The following is a 20,173-nucleotide window of genomic DNA, read 5'->3' on the forward strand; positions in this document are numbered from 1 at the left end:
ACAAAATACATATTTTCCTTAAAAAATGTGAATCTGTGCCATTCATCCACTTGTTCCCGTTCTATAGAAATTATTGTGCAAATGATTTAACGTTTTGAGCCTTTATGAGTGTGGAGATTACACATCTCCAAATTGTATGTCTAAAAGAAACATATTAAAAGCCTTAAAACATTATCTCAGTGAGCAACATTAAAAGAAAACCCTCACTGATGCCCTGGTTATTAGAACGGTTTAAATTATATATAAGCGATGTTGGTATTGGCACTAAATGTTCAGTTGGATTTGTTAAAAAAATAAATAAATAAAAAAGCACTCACTGTGTTATGCGCTACACTTCTTCCTGTTTCTCTCTTTCACATGAAGTATTGCAAAAGCTTTTTTTTTTAATGTCAGTTAAAGTCTATTTTCTGCATTGAACATCTAGGAATGTAGGAACAAGCACTTGCTTTCATGTATTTTTCACTCTATCTATCTATCTATCTATCTATCTATCTATCTATCTATCTATCTATCTATCTATCTATCTATCTATCTATCTATCTATCTATCTATCTATCTATCTATCTATCTATCTATCTATCTATCTATCTAAGAAGTCATATGTATTGAATTTGAAGCAAGCAGTGCTAATGTTAATGGCGACTGGATAACAAGACAAATGTCCGAGGAGAATAATTAAAAATCTGCATAGATTTGAGAGTCAGAGTTTCATCCAGTACCTGTCTGGTTGCTCCTGCTTTGCCTGTGTTGGGTCTTTGGGTCCCAGCATATTTCTCCAGTGCTCGACAGCCCCCACTTTAGCCAGGACCAGAGCCAGCACAGGGCCACTACACACAACAGCACAGCTATTCACACACTGTATATTACACATGCATGCATTTGTTATACAGTACAGACGTGTGCAATTCTGACTTTTGATTAGACCCAAAATGTCAATTAATCGTCCAGTAATGTGCTTGTTTTGATAATAGAGAGGCTTTGTACATATCACATACATTTGAGCACAGTGAAAGTCTTTCGTTGCATATCCTAGCAATGTTAGGAAGCTGGGGTCACAGCACAGGGTTAGGCATGATACAAGTGTGGCATCTTGGTGATACTGGCTTTGAACCCTCAATATCACCAAAACCTTAACCATTGAGCTACCACATCCCAGCTACCACTTCCCAGATATGTTTCTGTTACTTGTATGTTGAATATTATACATAAAAAGAGTTAGGAAAAAAATGTGTTGGTAAAGTTTTCTGTGGGAAGAAATCTATGCATTTGCAGTTTCTTTTGACAGTTTTTCTTATTAACTTGAACACAGAGTAAAATAAATATTGTAAAGATGGTAAGGGGAGTGAGTTTTTTTTGCTGTTTTTTCTGAAGATTTATGTTCAAAACTATTAGAACTTAATTCTGTCACATTTCTCAATAATTGATACAGTAACTATAAACACAAAAAAAAAATATGATCTGTTGTTCTGGAATTTAAAATAAATGGTAATGTGGTAAAAGAAACATCTACTTCATCTAAAGACAATGATAAAACTGATCCATGTTGAAGGTTCTGATGTTTGTCATGAAAACACCTTTGACCAGAGCTTTTTAAATATTAGTAGAATGATAGGCCATACTATAGTAAGAGTATGTCTTTGCAAATCCTTAAAGACATTAAGCTTGCTGCAATGCTGAATAATAATTACCTGGTCATGGTTGTGACAAGTGATTGGAAGTTTTCCTCATCTTTCTGCTGACTATAGAACTGGAGAACCTGTTCCTCGGTTAGTGTCACTTCCTTCTGCATGGCAACTGTAAATCCTGCCTTGCGGATATTTGCTAAGATCTCATCTGCCAAACAAATCCAGATTATTATTACTCAGTTTTATAAAAAAAAAAAAAAAAAAAAAAAAAAATTATAAATAAATAGAGAACCATATGACTGTGTGATTTACAAATTCTGTACATTAGAGTCTGTACATTAGAGTTGGGTTAAAGTTTGCAATAATGCCGACTATTATATGCTCTCAGAGCACCAAATTTATATTTAGAACTGTTAATTCTAAATACTGTTAATTTCAATAATGAAAGGAACTCTATAGCTGACTGGACCTTTTTTCTGAACAGTTTTCTGTACCGAATAAATAATAAAAAAAATTCTATAAGTTCTATAGATGGTACATATCTTTAGTTCAAATTATTTTATTTTTCAAATGTATATCTTTTTTTTTTTTGCAATGTCTTACTTAGTTTTGCTACTGTCTATATTGTGTGATATTTTCCGATATCACCCACCCACCCATAAATATTTCCATTTATATATATCTTTTTCACTCTCTCTGCATTTTTATGCCTGTAGGATGTATTTCCATATGCAAGCAGACGTGTTTCTGGCACGTGCCTCTGTTTTCTCTGGCTGCGTTAGGCCGAATGAGTGCCAGTGTCCTCTCAACGGGTGTTGGTTCCGGTTCTGGAGGTCCGAAGTTGGGGAAAAAGAAGGCCAGCTCCCTACCAGCCTCCTCGCTATCATGACTGCCATGAAGAGCATTGTAGAGATCCTCGGTTCCATACTGAGCTCGCAGACTGGGGAAGAAAAGAAAAATAAGTTCAGGGAGAGGAACAATATCTAGATCTAGAAAAAAGATTCAAATGCATTGAGAGAGAAGGAAAAGAAAGTGAGCCTTTCTTACGAAAATAAGTAAATGGAAAAAAAACCCCAAAATGCAGGGGGGTTAGTGAGAAGGTTAGGAAAAGAAAATTTAGAGAGGTATAATTATACAAAAACAACATTGAGCAGAGAGAAAAACAGAAAAAATTAGAAAAAGGAGAAAAAGAAAGAACAGATGGTGTGACTGCTGGTTCTCAGCAAGCGCAGAGAGAAGGGGAAGCTGACGATAAGCACAGGATGCGTTCTGTTATATCTGTTAACGCTCATATCTGTGAAAACAATATGGGACCGTCTCAGTAAAAGCACACATCTGCTCTTCCTGGTCTCGCTTAAATTTTGTTCTAGAAAATATTGGCGCCTTAGAGATGTTTCAGATCATGGAATGATGCAAAAAATCATGCAAAAAAACGCACAAGCATTGTGATATATGTATACTATTAGCCTGCGTCACTTCAAGGAAAGTCTCAATAGGCTCTGTTGCCTTTCTCTGCTTAATAATTCATTGAAGGCCACAGTTTTCACAGGACATTCCTACAACACATTACACAATGTATGGCTGTAAGATAACAATTAGTGACCTACAATTGCTTAGAAATACGCACTATTTTGAAAATTAAAAAAACACTGTCACCCCTGTGACTGTATAGATGGTGTGATTAGGTATAATGGAAGACTGTGGCAAAGCAATGCTGTTTATTCACACACATTTAAGCAAGAAGGAGTTTCAATTAGTTTGTGAAGTTAGAATATTAATCATCATATTTATAGTTTAACATTAACTGCATATTTTCATTAAATTGAATTGAGATTCAATTAAATAATTTACGTTTACCTCACATTTACCTTCACTGCTTGGTTTTTTTCAGTTCACAAAACTTCAATATTTATATAACAATAAACATAGTACAGAGCACGTTCATATATTTGCTAGCTTAGAGTGCTATAATCAAATAGTAAAGATAAAATGATAAAAAGTTATGTTATGCAATGTACAACGATAAAACAAAAAGATGAAAATCTAAATTATTGTAATTAGGTGAATAAACTTAATGCAAATACAAAAAAATTGAGTAAATGTTTCTTTGTACAATCTGCGTTATTAAATGCAGTTAATAAATGCTATATCATGCTACAATCAAGCATTATATTTGAGTATTATATGGTTCTTAATTTATACAATTAAGATTTTTACACTTAAAGTTTGAGGATTCATTTATGGTATATATGACTACAAGTTGAAAAAGACTCAAGTATATAAGGATACATAACTTTTTAAATGTACATGAAGTGTTTTATGTGAAGTATACCTCTCTGGATGCTCTGTCTTGGCCTGTTTTATATCTGCTGGTCCCAGGAATGCCTGCCAGGCTGAGATGACATCATCAGTACCATCAGGATTAGAAATGACCAGAACATGGGAGGGGCCACTGGACATGAAGTGGATCAGCTCGTTAAAGTATGGCTGGGAACACATACGCACACACAAACACACACACACACAGACACACAGACACACACAGACACACACACACACACACACACACACACACACACACACACACACACACACACACACACACACACACACAAGACATGAGGTGTGCACATTACTGAACTACGTCAAAGACAACCTGAGGCTCAGTTCCATGCTGTTTGGTGGTTCTGCAGAGTAAGCAAAAGTAGGAACATGCACATTGTCAGCAGCTCTATTCTTAGGCTTCCACATTGTATACCTCCAGTAAGAACAATAATCGCAAGGACATAATGAATGCAGCCATTTTTTTTTTTTGTATAAAGACTACATAACATTTTTTACTGTATGACAAACACAGCCAACCAGCTGAGCCTGTATGAGCTCTATGGGACCTTCAGCAACTGTAAAAAAAAAACATTCTTAGGAAATCAAAGTGAAGAAGCTGAATGTGGGTATGAGAGGGTGATAAGACAGCCAGATAGCAGGGGCCTTTGTGCAGTATGCATGCTAGATTATACTACCTCAGCTGCTTTGTGCTGATAAAACTCCTGAGCCTCTGACTCACTCAGTCTGCGCTCCTCATGAGCCAGGATCTCAAAGCCTGAATCCTGAATCTTAGTTTACAAACAAACAAACAAACAAACAAATTATTCCTTGGGTTATTATGCAGATTTACATACTCAATGACATGATAAACAGCTTATCTAATATGTCCTAATTTCTCTTATACAATGGCAAGAAGACTATAGAAATTATAACAAATTTAAACAAGTGCAATAAACTGATTTTTCCTTGCAGCTGGAACTCATATCAGGGCCAAGGTAAAGATGAAATAACATTCTAGACAAATCCATCAACAACAACAACATCATCAGATTCAAGAATTTATTAGTGCTGTAGTAATATATATATATATATATATATATATATATATATATATATATATATATATATATATATATATATCACTATATTATGTACCTTCATGATAATCTCATCTGTCTTCCCATGTGCAACAACATCTGGCTTAATGATTCCCACTGTGTAAGACCTGTTAGCAGGCACTGAATGGAAAAAGACAAAGATAATTATCGTTACTTAACATTAATGCATATATTTAGGGGGTTTTATCCAAGGATTTATAAGTACCAAGAGCCTCTTCATAATGTTGATGAGCTTTTGCATCTTCTTGCACCCCATCTTCATCAATCAATCCATCATCTACCACCTGAGACAAAAGATGTAACAAATTATAACAAATACACGTTGATCTTTATTTTTTTTAGTCTAATGTCTGTCTACTGCATCGGTTATATACTGTTGGTTTGACGGCATGATTACTATGATTTCTTTGCCGCACTAAAAATAGAACAAAAATCAAACGATTCTAAACAATACTGAACTGAAAGACTAAAGTCAGATGTTGAATTGTCAGGAAATATCAAGAAATTCTAAGCTCTTACACTAGACAAAAGTGTAAGGAGATAGACAGAGAAGCATGTTTAAAGTAATTATGTCAGAATTTTCATCACTGGAGCGATACAGTATAAAGTAATTTGTGCATTCCTGAAGGTTTTGGGGGTTCATGTACAATTAGATCAACATAACAAAGCAATTTATCCCAAATGGACAAAGATTAATCACTATTTTTTTTGCTGATCTTTATATTAATATATTTTTATATTTTACATAGTTTATTGTTTTTATTTATCTGCCTTCTTTTTTCCATTGTTTTATTTTTTTTCCCCATCCTATTCAATCATGCCGGACAGTCGTACAAAGCATTTCACTGCATGTCGAACTCTGTATGTATGTGTATGTGACAAATAAAAATTTAATTTGATTTGGTAGCTCAGTGGTTAAGACGTTGGGAGCAAGTTGCTGCTCCTGGACCCTGAAGGTAAACATCTAAACCCAGGTTACTGTTTTTTTGTTTTAAAAAAACCTTAATTTTTTTTTCAAATTTTTATACACTGTATACATTACACATTTGTATATTTTGTAATTTTAAAGTGAGGGTGGAAAACGCTTTGACATTGTTTATCTTCATTTGCAAAACCTGCCCTTTTAGCAGTGGTGTGTTGAGTTTTTATATCCTTTTGTACATGTACATTAAGTACATTGAGCTTTTTTTACATTGTGCCAAGAGATTTCGAACACACAGAACAATAATCTAGAATGTTAAAAGTCAAAAGGTTTGTTGAAATTCTGTGCTAATCATACACATGCCACAGATCGGTCCACAGTGGTTAAAACCATGTGCGAAGGATGTAGACAAATAGCAGACTTGAATGTGAATGTGAACCATGAACCAGTTGTGGAACTGTCAAAAGCATAAAGAACTCTAAGAGCCTGCGATGGTGTTTAACATAGGTTAGCTTTGTGTTAAATACACAGCCTTATCACCCTAAGACCCAAGAATTTGGAAATCTATAGGGAAAGATTAGACATCTTCTTTCTCATAAACATAATTTATTGAGAATAAAGATTCAGAATACATGTAGGATAAACATGTTTCATGCATTGAGGTGCTCACCGCAATTCGCTTAATGCTGTGCTCAAGCACTTTTTTCTCTTTGGCCAGTTCCTCCACTATCATTTTCTGCAGGAGAGGAGCGTTTGCACCTCGCAACACAGCTACAAGCTCCCCACCCTGCACACACAGAAACAGAAAGAAAATAGTTTTTGAACATGTAGCACAAAATATATAAGCCTTGTTTCCTTAAGCAAAAGTGTGTGATGGCATTTAAGGTTATTAACATGATTTATGCCTGGAGGGGTGAAGGTACGTGCTGGAGAGAAGGAGAATAAAAGTCAGTAGAAGTAAGACAGAGTACATGCGGTTGCAGGGAGAAGAGGTGGAGAAGGTGGAGGAGTTCAGGTACCTGTGGTCAACAGTGCAAAGTAATGGAGAGTGTGTTAGAGAAGTGAAGAAAAGAGTACAGGCAGGGTGGAGTGGGTGGAGAAGAGTGATAGCAGGAGTGATTTGTGATAGAAGAGTGTCTGCAAGAGTGAAAGGGAAAGTGGCAGTGGCATTGAGTAAAAGACAGGAGGTGGAGCTGGAGGTAGCAGAGCTGAAGATGTTGAGATTTTCATTGGGAGTGACGACGATGGACAGGATTAGAAACAAGTTTATTAGAGGGACAGCGCATGTAGGACGTTTTGGGGACAAAGTGAGAGAAGCGCGATTGAGATGGTTTGGACATGTGCAAAGGAGGGACATGGGGTACATCGGTAGGAGAATGCTGAGGATGGAGCCACAAGGAAGGAGGAAAAGAGGAAGACCAAGGAGGAGGTTTATGGATGTGGTGAGGGGAAGACATGCATGTATTTGGTTTGAAAGAGGTCAGGGTAGTATGGAGACAGATGATCCTGCTAAAATAGTAAATAGTTTCTAACTTTCATCCCCAGGAGTGATGAGCATACTGACAAGGGAGAACTGAAAATCTTTCTTCAATAACTTACAGCATAGAACAGGAAAGTGGGCTCACACTTTCCTCTGTACATCTCTAGTGCTTCAATGCTGTCAGCTTCTGCCTTGGGAGTTCAAAAAGCATATAAATCAAAATTTTGCATACAACAGTGACCAACTCAAAACTCAGAGAAAAATTCATGAAGGGTGTGCTTCTGTGAAAAATTATTCCCAAAAGCACACCCTAGTCGATGAACTAATGATCTTACAATGGCAAAATGCAGCAAGTCATCTCCCAGCTCATTTTTTATTTTGCGGAAGAGGCTTACGACAGCACGACATGGTCCACACCACTGCTGGAACACATCCACTACTAAAATACCAGAAAGAGGGTACAATACAACACAATGAACAGAAGGACTGAACAGAAGGAATCATGCTATCAGGCTGTACAGCATGTTCCAGTGCTAAGATAAACTTTTATATTATGAAAATATAATAATCTACACCAAGAATTCTCAAAGTGCATTTTTTTCCTTTTTTTCCTTTTTTTTTGGTGTTACAGGATATCACCTGTCCACCATTAGCAGTTGTAAATGATTGAAGTCTTAGTTAGTTATTCTATTACTAATAATACTTTTTATTCTCCTTCCTTACTCCTCTTCTTTTTTTATTATTATTGATAAAATGATTACTATTAATAATATTTCTAATTATTAGCCTCTTTAATTCGACCAAACATATACAAAACAGCTATTAAATATAAAATATAAGACAGGGTTTCAGTAAGTTGGCAGAAAATGTATTTATCTATATTAAAAAAAAAATATATATATATATATATATATATGTATAAACAAAATCTATCTAGATAATTATATACACTCACAGGTTCTCAAATATAAACTCTTCAAAATCCAATGATCTGTTCATGTCCTTCTTTAGTTTATGGCTTTTTTATCCTATATCCAGCACTTCATCAGTCAATTGTTACCATGAGCTTTCCTTTACACAGTGAAACCTGTTCTGTTGGAGGTTATTTTGTTTAAAACATCTGGGTTCTGCCAGAGGTTTGTCTCTTTTCTCTCACCTGTTAACCCTCTCGTGGCCAACATCTCACCCCATTGTTCATCGCTACTGATGGACACCTGGGATTAAATAAAATAACTTTTCAAGGCTGTAAAAATGTGTAAGAACAACAAGAACCTCTGTGCTCCGTTATTTGAAACTCTGTTACCTGTAAACTAACTTCCTTTTTTTTTCCAGCCATAGAATTAGACTTGATGCGTCGAGATCTGTGATCAATAATTACAACACAGCATGCAGACGTCAGAAAAATCAGAAAGACATTTTATGCATGAAAAAAACCTTTAAAAAAAACACAAGTACCTGCTTTATATATAAAAACTTTGGGCGAAGCTCTGGCGTGTTAGCACCCGCTTGTTTGGCGTCCTGGTTGCCAAGCATTGCAAAAGTGGGCGGGTTTCCTAAGTGGGCGTGATTCACTGAAATGGCGCTATTGGTCATTTATGTTGAAGTACTGATTATATTTAATTGCTTAAATATTAATGAATAATAATGAATTTAAATAATAATAATAATAATAATAATAATAATAATAATAATAATAATAATAATAATAATAATAATAATAATAATGATGAATTTAAAGCTCTAAAATTTTTGGCTGTGACTTTGGTTGCTCAGTGGTGAAGGCTCTGGATTATGGTTCAGAAGGTCAGGACCACAGCACCACAGGACCACTTCCACTGTAGGGCCCTTGAGCAAGTCCCTTAACCCTCTCTGCTTCAGAGATGCTGTATCATGGCTGACCCTGTGCTGACCCCAGCTTCATTATATCGCTGGGATATGAAGATGAACTTCACTCTCATGTAATGCATATGTGACAAGTAAGAGCTTCATCTTCATGTTCATAAACCCTTGTAAGCCCAAAAGGCAAACATGGACCATCATGTTTATTTGTTGGACCCATCAAAGCGGTTTTACACACTCCTTAATTTGAATTGTATTTCACAAATAACTGCTGCTAAACCCTCACATTATTATTACATTTGCACATGCGCACATCATGTTCTTTATGTCCTGAATATATGTCTGTTTCTTCTTGTTGGTGTTGTATTTTATTGTGTCAATGTTTGTTGTTTTTCGTAGCACCTTTGTCCTATTGAACATTGTTTTGTTTCACTGCATAGTGTACAGATAGTATAATAAAAGCCACTTGACTTAACCTGACTAAACTGTAGTTGATGTATATTTATAACATTTAAAGCTTATTGAATCAACAATTGTTATTTAAAGTGTTAGAAGTTAGATTCAATTTGACACCATTTATTCTTGCTAAATGTATATTTATGCTTGTCTTGACTGCAGTTTACCTTTAGAATTGGTTATAAGTCAAATATTAGTCGTTTTATATATATATATATATATATATATATATATATATATATATATATATATATATATATATATATATATATATATATACACAACTATTCAAATATGCTACCTAATGCAAATGACCATAATGCAATGTTATTTCCATTGTGTTACAAGTGTGTGCTTACACGCTGCCAATGGATGAAGATCCTCCTCAGTGCCCATATGAAAGCATATGGTCCACTGTGTGTGGTTACTCCTTTTCTCTCTGTGACATGGTGAGACAAATATAGAAGTGGCAGCAGTGTGTCTCCGTCATGAAATGATCTGTAATTTCTCAGTGTCTGTTAGATGAGGTACATTTGGTTTCATTCTGTGTAGCACTGACAGATATCATTGGTCTTGGAGTTGTTTGCAGGTGTAGAGAGAGTGTTGCTGTCACAACATACTGATTTGGAAAAAAAAAAAACCTTTCATACTTCTTTTTTTCCAGTTCAAAATTTGTCTCTGCTTTAAACCTCTCATTTGTGTGTGTGTGTGTGTGTGTGTGTGTGTGTGTGTTTGTGTGTGTGCGTGTAGGATTTATTCCACAGAGGCTCGTTTAGTTTAAAAGTTTAAAATGTGTGTATGTGTTTATGTGTGTACTGTATATACTTCCCAGTCACACACATAACAGTAATATTAGCAAGGGCGCCCCCATGTGGTACGTTTTTGGTTAGTTTTGGTACATAGTCATTTAGTCATTAGTTCCCTCACAAATATTGCCCATTTCCCCCATAACTGCACACATTCTGTATGCCACCTGCTGGAGTACTTTGGGCATACAGTTTCCCATGTAAATTTTCAAATGATTGTCATGGACAATAATATCAAATCTGTGGTTGCTGCTTTTATACACATTATACATGAATTTATTGGGATGAATATTTAAGTGTGCAAAGCATGGATTTAATAGAAACTACAATAATAGAGCTGTGGAAAACCATTCTTTCAACAACAGGGAGTTTTAGAAGAGCAGGGTTCCTGAAATTGTGTTCTTTATTCTTAGTTGCAGAGACTGTGACTGTGTTGTAAAGTGCTTTTGTTCAAAGTCTGCATTATCAGTGTAAATATTTATGGAAGGTCAGCAAACCATTAAAGGAGGAACAGATGATGAAACTAGAGAAAGAGCCAATTAAATGTATGATGAAGATCATGGAAGCATGGAAAAGGTGGAAAGAATACACCTGTCCTGTCAGGGGTCAGGGGTACATGCAACTAATCTGTAATCCGTTAATAGAATTAACATTTATATATTTCTGAATTTGTGTATGATACAAATTAATTCTTACAATTGCACAAACTCCAATGTTTTCTCATTTGTATATTCATGATTATCTCATGTCCTCTTCAAATACAAATAATGGAAACCACAAGGTATGCATTTTTAGAGTTTACAGTTTCAATATTAGTTATTTATTTGAAGATATTGCTTTGTACTTAAAAAAACAACAACATGAAAACAATAGAATAAAGATGCATTGCCCAGCCAGTGTTTCTTCTTATTGTGTTTTGTCCCCTGAGTAACCAAACCTTGTTGCTTGTTTACCGTGTCATTATTTAGCATATATGTCTTCATTGATTTTTTAAAATAAATTTTAGTCCTGCAGCCTTTTTACTTCATGCCTTTCATAAAATATGTATGTATAAAGGCATGTATATATTGTTTGTCTTTATGCTTAGTGCAGTATTGTTTAAAACCCTTACAGAGGTTTAATACAGCCAAGCTTATATAAAGATATTGCAGTATGTGATTAATGCTCAGTAGGAGTTAGAACAGCAACATGAACCACTTCTAAAGCTGCAACAAATTATCCAGAAACCTAAAACACTACTGATGCCTTGAAACGCCAGCCTTATCAAGAACACAAAAGGTTCTCAGACAATGATTCTTTCACATTGCCCATACACAGTTTACAGTTTGTTAATTGTTTTTGCAACAAAAACAAATGTAATGCCAAAATTATTATATCATTTCTTATTCTTTGCTTTAACTAATTTAAAAGAATGTTATGGGCTTGGGAAGATATAAACGTAATGTTAACATAAGAGGAAAAATGTCCGTTTTGTTTTATCACTCTTGCCAGTTACAGATATTTCCTCATCATACATGTGGCGTCAAAGAGAAGGAAATAATTCGATGCAGATGCTATATAAAATTTGATACAATTATAATGTAATGAATTATTATTAATAAAAAAATAAAAATCCTATTTGACTGGAAATCAGACGGTTCTTGCAGCTGCACTCTTTTATGTAAATATTTAAAGATATGATTTGTTTCCACAAATCTCTGTCTTTTCTCACCTAGAGAAATTTTCATGAAACACAATCATACAGAATTGCAATTAAATAAGGAAACATAAATCTTTATAGAACTTTAGGCGCTCCTTCTCAGATCCTAATGGGACACAAAATCGCATTATTAAAGCCAGATGGAATTGGATGGTATACACACTGAGCTTACAGTATAGCTAAAAAACTCAGTGCTACATTAATGTGTGATATGATACACTTTCAGAAAAAAAGGCGATCATTTCTTTTGCACGTGCACCTTTGAACAAGAAAGGCTCATATAGAGTACCTTAAAGATTTTGTCTAATTATGTAGCTTAATTGTCCATATACACTGCATCCCCAGGATCAGGTGAAAGATACATATTTAAGGCTCCCAAGATAAATGTACCAACCAAGTGTTATGTAATATGAAGATAAACAGATGCAAGTGTAGCTATTTACTTTATATTAAGTGCAAGTGAATACAACGGTATTCAAAGAAACAAAATGTGTGTAACCTGTCAAGGAAACAAGCACTACGCAAACACTAACCAAAACTGTGGACTAAAAGAACATAAATAGTGACACTAGTTTAGTAAAAAATTTAACTGTTGTTAATGACCTGTGTAGAATGTGACTTGGAATGTGGAGGTGCAATGGCTGATGAGAAACATAATTCAGGCCCATAATCCTGACTGTGGACTGTCTGTGTAAACTTTCACCTCAGCTCAGTACTACAGTTCCTGCAATGTGGTTTTTGTGCAGATCAACTGATTTTGCTAATTAATTAGTCTAATACTAGCTATTTTACTGACAAAATCAATAAATAGTTCAGAAAAAGCATGTCCAATGTATGTATACAAAGTGTAAGAACTTAGTGAACAATATGACCAAAAGTATGTGGACACCCTACCATAACAACCAGATGTACTTGCTGAAAATCCCTTTCCAAAACCATGACTATTAATATGGAGGTCACTGAAGTGAACCAATGTCGGAACAGGTTTGGGCCTATTAATTACCACAAATGAAAACGGTAATGCTACAGCAAAAAAAGACATCATTTATAATTGTACTTCCACCTTTGTGGCAATGATTTAGGGGAAGATGCATATATGCGTGTGAAGTACAGGTGTTATCTGTTCTTTCCATATCCATATGAGTTTCTTCCAGATTTTCTAATTTCCTACCATCTCTCCAAAACATGCTAGGTAGATTGACTGCTCTAAATTACTCCTAGGTGTAAACATGTACAATGCCATACAACTAGGGTGTATTCCCTCTTTACATGATGGATCTACCAGGATAAAGAAGCTACGGAAGATAAATATATGATTACATTTTATATACAAGTGTTTATATACAAGTGTAAATATGAAAATGTCAAGTCAAGTCAAGTCGTCAAGAAGCAGTGAAATGAAACAACGTTCCTCCAGAACCCTGGTGCTACATATACAACATAAAGCTACATAACAGAAAACACAGAGCTAAGGACTAGTAAGTGTCCTCGCCACATAAAGTGCATCGTGTGCAACCTGGTGCAAACAGTGCAAGACAACACAAGACAGTGTAGGACAAATACACAAAACACAATATAGTGGTGCCAGTAAACCTACTGTATATTACACAGTGCGGTGTGTAAAAGAGAACTGAGTACAGGCGCAAACATGTAATAAAAAAAAATTTAAACAAGGTGTTTAGTGCAAAAAAGCAATAGTAGCAGTCAAAAAGATGTGCAAAAACAGCATGTAACTGTTCTAGTAACTGTTACATGCTGTTTTTGCACATCTTTTTGACTGCTGCTATTGTTTTTTGCATGCAGTTCTGTATTTTAATTTCAGTTCTGTATTAAGAAGCCTAATGGGTCCCTGGTGGTCTAGTGGTTAGGATGCGGCGCTCTCACCGCTGCGGCCCGGGTTCGATCCCCAGTCAGGGAACCGACCCAGCCACTCTTAGTGCCGGTCCCAAGCCTGGATAAATGGGGAGGGTTGCGTTAGGAAGGGTATCCAGCGTAAAAAGATGTGCCAAATCAAACATGCGGCTGATCCGCTGTAGCAACCCCTGATGGGAGAAGCCTGTTAAAGTTGAATGCTGAGCTGAAATCTAAGAACAGCATTCGTACATATGAGTCCTTGTTGTCCAGGTGGGTGAGGACCAGATTTTGACAATACATGAACTGCATGGAGTACAGTGGGGGTGGAAGCTGGGTCTTAATGTGCCTCATGACGAGCCTCTTGAAGCACTCCATCACGATGGGTGTGAGAGCGATGGGACGATATTCATTGAGGCAGGAGACTGTTGACTTCTTCGGCACGGGAACGATGGTCGTGGTCTTGAGGCATGTAGAAACAACGGCGCTGCTCAGGGAGATGTTGAAGATGTCGGTGAAGACATCCGATAGATGTTCTGCACATTCCCTGAGCACTCTGCCAGGAATGTTGTCTGGTCTGTTGGGTGGTCTTCCTCGCTGCCATGTTGTTCTGCAACTCGAACGCATCTGGAAGACAGGCGCTGAACGAGTCCTATGCCGGTTCGAGGTTACAAGCAGGTGACCTCGCAAGCAGGTGATGTTGTCTTGTAGTTCATGACCGCCTGAATGCCCTGCCACATGCGCCGGGTGTCTCCGCTATCCTGGAAGTGGCCGTGGATTCTCTTGGCGTGTGCGCGCTTCGCCTCTCTGATGGCACGGGACAGTTTGGCCCTCTCTGTCTTTAAGGCCGTCTTGTTCCCTGCTCTGAAGGCGGAGCCTCTGGATTTTAGCAGCGCACGCACCTTAGCAGTCATTTTACACAATACATGATTGGGTTTGTGATTAAATAATGTATTATCCATGTGATAATAATAGAATTCTGTAGAAATAAAGGAATCACAATTTAAATGTCTAATAATATATAAATCAAATACTTTTAAAACTTATGAATAAAATGCTTTTTCTTGTAAAATACTAAGTGAGTGTCTGTGTAGAAACACCATTTAGTGAACTCTTTATAATTAAAATCGTTTAGCCTAAATATTTATTGACATTAATTTACATTTATAATAAAACTATTTATAAGAGCAGCATGTGTATTAATTATGTACAGTCCACTATATCAAAATGTATAATAAATACACATTTCTATGATAAATCTGGATTGGATCATCTTGTGTTCACACAGCAGAGCACTGCAAAACATAGAAGCACAATGACTGTGTTCTCATGTAGAAGTGAAAGGAAAACACAAGCATCAAAACCCACATAAAGGCCATTTTTTTTGCAGTTCTTGTACTTGTGGTTTTTGTGTAGCTGGTTGATAGCTGTCTGTTTTTTTCTACAGCGTGTAGAGCCACATCTTGTAGTAAGATTAGCAACATTTGTTCTTTGATCGCTAAAAACACTTACCAGGCAGAAACACTTTGATTATAATTGTAAAAAATTTTATCTATGTGCAATATTCAAAGTAAAAAAAAAATCCACCCTAAATGACGATTGAAAAACTACGCAATCTTCAATTGCTGAAATAAACTAGTCCTTTTTATCAGTCTATGATTTTTTTTTTTAAAGGTTACCAGAATTTTTTTTTGAATGAATTGCTAAAAAACAAAGGGCCCTCATTCCTGATCATGGCCCATAAACTAGGTGTAACCTTTAGAACAGGCACTGTTTACAGTATGAGCATGTTGTTTTGGCATCATAAACAGTAAAATAACATGAGAGTTAAGCAAAACACCGCAAGTTTACACATGAATTAATGGAATCTTCCCAAGAAATCCCTCATTCATAAAGACTTGTGATTATCTCAGTTAGAAAATTGAGGTTTAAGGCCCTCACTCAAGAGTCATGCATTCAAATTCAAGCACCACCAAACACATTTGGTGCCTTCAGGATTTAAATTCTAAGTTTAAGAGTTGCTAGAATGTTTTCTTTGTTGTTGTTTTTTACCTGATGATGTCACTCGTTTGGGGCTGTTTTGGCACTGTAGGCTTTCCACATTGTTGCATGCTCAGCGCTAGGTTCCGTTCAGGAGTATAAAAACAGAGCAAACAGGGCGAGGAAGGATATTTGTGTGTATTTGTTTGCAGGACTGGAAGAAACGCTTAAAACATGGTGCAACTATCTAAAGCTGGAATGAGGAACAATTTATCTTTGAAGGGTGGACATCCTCCCGCAGGTATTGTTTTGGGTGTTTGGTTTGTTTACGTGTATTTTTATTGCTTTTAAAGAGCAGTAGGAAAAAGGACGATATGTGATAAATCAGGGCAATAATAATGATTTAGAATTTTTTTGTCCCCTCTGATCCATGTAGGAGATCAACAAATAGCTGGTTAATATAATTCGGAGTGAATTCGAGATTGCATGTGATCACAACATTTCAGTGTTGCACAATGGCTGCAACTTCAGTTCATCAACAGATCGTACAGTTGCCGTCTGTTCAGGGGAAAGTAGCTAATGGTCGCCAGATGACGTAATCAATGATGTAGCATTTAGAGTCTTTATGCTAACACCCGTTACATAACATGGTAAATGTTTTGCTTTAATGAAGACTTCAGAGTAAAGTTGAAGCATAAATAATTATTGTTTTGAAGGAATCATCTTTTTTTTTAAATGTATTATTCATTCATTTTTTTAAAGACAAATGAAGGTAGATTTGATTAATGATCGTGATCAGAGGTTCTTGGTTCATGCACTTGAACAGCTGTAAATGGTGGATTTAATGTAGATAGATCTGAAAGCTCTCTGTTTTAAAACCGTTTCACGTTTTCCAAAAAAACACTTCCGTATGCGTCATGTGTTATTTTGGTCAGGTGTTTATCTTTTTTTTTTTTTTTTTTCTTTTTTTTTTTTTTTTTTTTAAAAGATAGGTGCACATGTGTTTTGAATGGGAACCCAAGATCTTAAGACAAACACTTCCTCATTGTGGACAATGAAAATGCGTTTTCAAATTAATCAAGATTAGCATTATTGTAGCAAGTGTCCATAATAACTGTTTAAAAAGCTGTTGCTCCCCGATTTTTTTTGTTTTGTTTTTAAATGCGGTCTAAAGTAAGCTAAACTAACCAAATGAGCTCAATCCAAAAATGCTACAACCTCAGTGAAATTTTCTTTATATCATGAAAGTATTATTTATTTCCTATGTTGGTATGGACCATTAAAAAATCATTTTGTGCATTAAATGTTGTATATTTTATGGTCAGTTGTCTCTCAGCACTCCACATTCACATTTCTCCAAAATAGTTTTGCTGTGATTTGTGCTATTTTATACCTGAATCACAGGACTCGGGTTCCCTTTGTTTTTTACCTTTCAGATTTTCTTTTGTATATTTTGTTAAATCATCCGGTTTGACATGTTCAATTCATTTTTATTTCTATAGCGCTTTTAACAATAAACATTGTCTCAAAGCAGCTTTACACAGATAATGTGGTGATTAAAAGTGAATATGTTCTTTATAAGTAAGTTTGTCCCTGATGAGCAAACCGGTGGCGACTGTCGCAAGGAAAAACTCCCCGAGACGGTATTAGGAAGAAACCTTGAGAGGAACCAGACTCAAGAGGGAACCCATCCTCATCTGGGTTGCACCGAATGTCCATTTATTGCAGATATATGATGTTGTGGGGTACAGTGATGGTGATCAGAAGCAAACTGTAGTCCTGAGTCGATGTAGAACAGAGGGCACCTTTTGACTGATTCTGGTATTTACCAGGGTAGGCCTTTTTGTTGGATTGATTTCTATAGACGGCTCTTCAACAGTTAATCGGAGGAAGAGATTTAACTGGTGTTATTGTGCCAGCTTTAGAGCCCTAGGGGTTTATGGAGTCACCAATCTGGTTTAGACACTGGTTTTATTATGTACACACTTTATTTATTTATTTATTTTTTGGGATAGATGTGCTTCAAATAATAAGGTCTTGGCTTAGATTCAGGGTGAACGCTTGCTAATTTTTCGACAACAATAGAAGACTGATTTATTTTTGATCCTACAGATTAAGTGTAAATGTGCAAAATGTTTCTGTTCACAGTCCGTAGCTCTCATTTCACTGCAAGCCAGGAACTGAGAATTTGATCATGCATGGGCTGAACAAATCGATTTCTTTTTTTTAACGTTTATTCCACAATTTCAGCAGTTCTCTTCTTTGTTTTGAGTTTTAAAGCTAGCAGACAATTATTTAAGCACAATAGCAAACAAACCTTGTTTGATCTAGTCGATGCAGCATTACCAGCAATGTGGCACGTTTCTACAGCACTTACTATGAACACTGGTGTCGAGTCAAACATGGTTTGTGTGTTTTGTCAATTTTATAGCGTGTGGCAAGTGAGGGGAAAAAATTGATCTGATGCATAAAATTGCCCTTTTCTGACTGCTTGGAATAACCAACATGTTTATTTCTTTTGCAGTAAAAGCAGGAGGAAAACGACTAGTTAAGAAAAACAGTGAGGATAATGGAACCCCAGAGAAGGAGAGCAAGAAAGATAAACCCAGGTATAAAGCTAAATTAATCTTTTTACAATCCAGCAGCTTTACTATTGTGAGAAATGTAAGAAATTTTCTAAAAGAAATCCGTACAAAGATGCTTGCTGGTGCAGTATAAACGGTGATTATTAATAGTGTTGGGTGGGAACTGAAACTGTACAAGATGACGTACTGATTAATAGCCCATGTAAAATTGGCCATGCATGCATTCTTGGTCATGTTTAAAATTTGTTTTCTGCATTTCCTCACCACTTGTATGTGTGGTATGTTGCAGGTCTCTGACCACCTTCTCCCGGATGCAGCAAATGGGTATTCTAATGGCAGGGCCCCTAGAGAAAGTATGTTCGTGTTTACCCATTCTACATTATGAACATTCCATGTCAATACTTTATGAAGGCTAGAATGCAACTTTAAATGTAATAAAAAAAAAAAAAAAAATTGCATATTGTATTGCTTAGTCATTTAACAATAAATCCCAATTATCCTCCTTAAAACCCCCCCCCCCCATCTTAATTTGTAATTGTAATTTGTACATTGTGTGATCATGTTAAATGTGACCAAAAATTGCTATAGATTTAGTGATTTAGATTTTGACCCAAAAAAAATATTGGATTTCTTACTGATAAACACTTCATTTCTTAAACAATTTTTATTATTATAGAATTTTTTTTCCGACTTGCAGTTGGGCCATGATTTCCCCGAGACTCCGGTTTCAGTGCGGCATGGGAAAGTCAGACCCGGTGTAGAGAAACTGCACATGCAGCGCTCGTTCTTGATCCAACAGCCCCGCAAGTGTTGAGCCAAAACTGTTAACAGCTGAAGAACCAGGATGTCTGCAAAATAAACAGGAAGTTGGTGTGCACGCGCTTGAGCAGAAGGGTACACATTGAGGACCTGACTCAAATTTTCATATTGACTTCTTGTTAACTTCTAACCTCTTAAAGGATTTTCTGTTTTCACAGCTTTGTGAAAAGCATAACTGTTTTGTACTGCATGAAATGCAGCTGGCAGGCTGATTACCCTGCAGAAAAGAATGCATGAGCTCATGTTTACTTCTTGAATAAATACGTATTGCATTAATACAAAGTGTTTTTTTTTTTATTTATTTATTTTCCAACTTTCCCTATGTTTTACCTAGAATAGTGTAGTCATATTCTAATCTAAAAGCTGTTTTTTCCTCAGAAATGGACACCTCACATTGGGTACTTGGAGGGTGGAGAGGGTTTGGGTCAGATTTGGAGAGTGGCCCAGACATGCCATTTAAAGTACACTAGGAAATGAAGACTTTACATTTACTCAGCTGGCTGTATGAAATATTCTGGCTTTCAACCAGCCATTGTATTGTACAGCTCAATGCACTAAAGGGATCTGTTTTGGAGACATGCTTAAGGGGGGGTGCGATTGGGATGGTTTGGACATGTGCAGAGGAGGGACATGGGGTATATCAGTAGGAGAATGCTGAAGATGGAGCC

The 20,173-nt window shown here is 36.1% G+C and overlaps 2 protein-coding genes across 3 annotated transcripts in view; one reads left to right on the forward strand and one right to left on the reverse strand.

Moving 5' to 3' along the window:
• Positions 1-8,999, reverse strand: part of LOC310723955 (thioredoxin domain-containing protein 6-like) — a 15,323-nt gene extending 6,324 nt beyond the window's left edge. Inside the window, exons 1-13 of the mRNA XM_083537556.1 lie at positions 8,926-8,999; positions 8,774-8,831; positions 8,627-8,684; positions 7,806-7,909; positions 7,590-7,661; positions 6,661-6,777; positions 5,274-5,352; positions 5,106-5,188; positions 4,646-4,738; positions 3,958-4,112; positions 2,384-2,565; positions 1,689-1,833; positions 720-827 (exon numbers count right to left, since the gene is read on the reverse strand). Of these exons, the coding sequence (XP_083393682.1) occupies positions 720-827; positions 1,689-1,833; positions 2,384-2,565; positions 3,958-4,112; positions 4,646-4,738; positions 5,106-5,188; positions 5,274-5,352; positions 6,661-6,777; positions 7,590-7,661; positions 7,806-7,909; positions 8,627-8,684; positions 8,774-8,806 (1,229 nt within the window). The 5' untranslated portion in view covers positions 8,807-8,831; positions 8,926-8,999. The remainder of the gene's footprint in view (positions 1-719; positions 828-1,688; positions 1,834-2,383; positions 2,566-3,957; positions 4,113-4,645; positions 4,739-5,105; positions 5,189-5,273; positions 5,353-6,660; positions 6,778-7,589; positions 7,662-7,805; positions 7,910-8,626; positions 8,685-8,773; positions 8,832-8,925) is intronic.
• Positions 9,000-16,201: 7,202 nt separating this feature from the next.
• LOC310723171 (death-associated protein-like 1 homolog) lies at positions 16,202-19,787 on the forward strand. 2 transcript variants are annotated; one of them, XM_083535915.1, is made up of 4 exons: positions 16,202-16,402; positions 18,626-18,710; positions 18,976-19,039; positions 19,384-19,787. In XM_083535915.1, exons 1-4 carry the CDS (start codon positions 16,336-16,338, stop codon positions 19,498-19,500), a joined length of 333 nt encoding a protein of 110 aa, XP_083392041.1. In that variant the 5' UTR covers positions 16,202-16,335; the 3' UTR covers positions 19,501-19,787. The 2 variants fall into 2 exon arrangements, 1 of the variants encoding a protein (XP_083392041.1); XR_014532607.1 differs by lacking the exons at positions 16,202-16,402; positions 18,626-18,710 and having other exon boundaries at positions 18,948-19,039; positions 19,363-19,504.
• The last annotated feature ends 386 nt before the right edge of the window (positions 19,788-20,173 follow it).

Source organism: Silurus aristotelis (genome assembly GCF_946808225.1).
Source record: "Silurus aristotelis genome assembly, chromosome: 3".
Lineage (NCBI taxonomy): Eukaryota > Metazoa > Chordata > Actinopteri > Siluriformes > Siluridae > Silurus > Silurus aristotelis.

Excerpts from the sequence above, each read along its gene's own strand:
- LOC310723171 (XM_083535915.1), top strand. The coding sequence starts at position 16,336 with ATGGTGCAACTATCTAAAGCTGGAATGAGGAACAATTTATCTTTGAAG. Across the intron at positions 18,711-18,975 it reads AGCAAGAAAGATAAACCCAG|GTCTCTGACCACCTTCTCCC; the intron begins GTATAAAGCTAA and ends GGTATGTTGCAG. Across the intron at positions 19,040-19,383 it reads TGGCAGGGCCCCTAGAGAAA|TTGGGCCATGATTTCCCCGA; the intron begins GTATGTTCGTGT and ends TCCGACTTGCAG.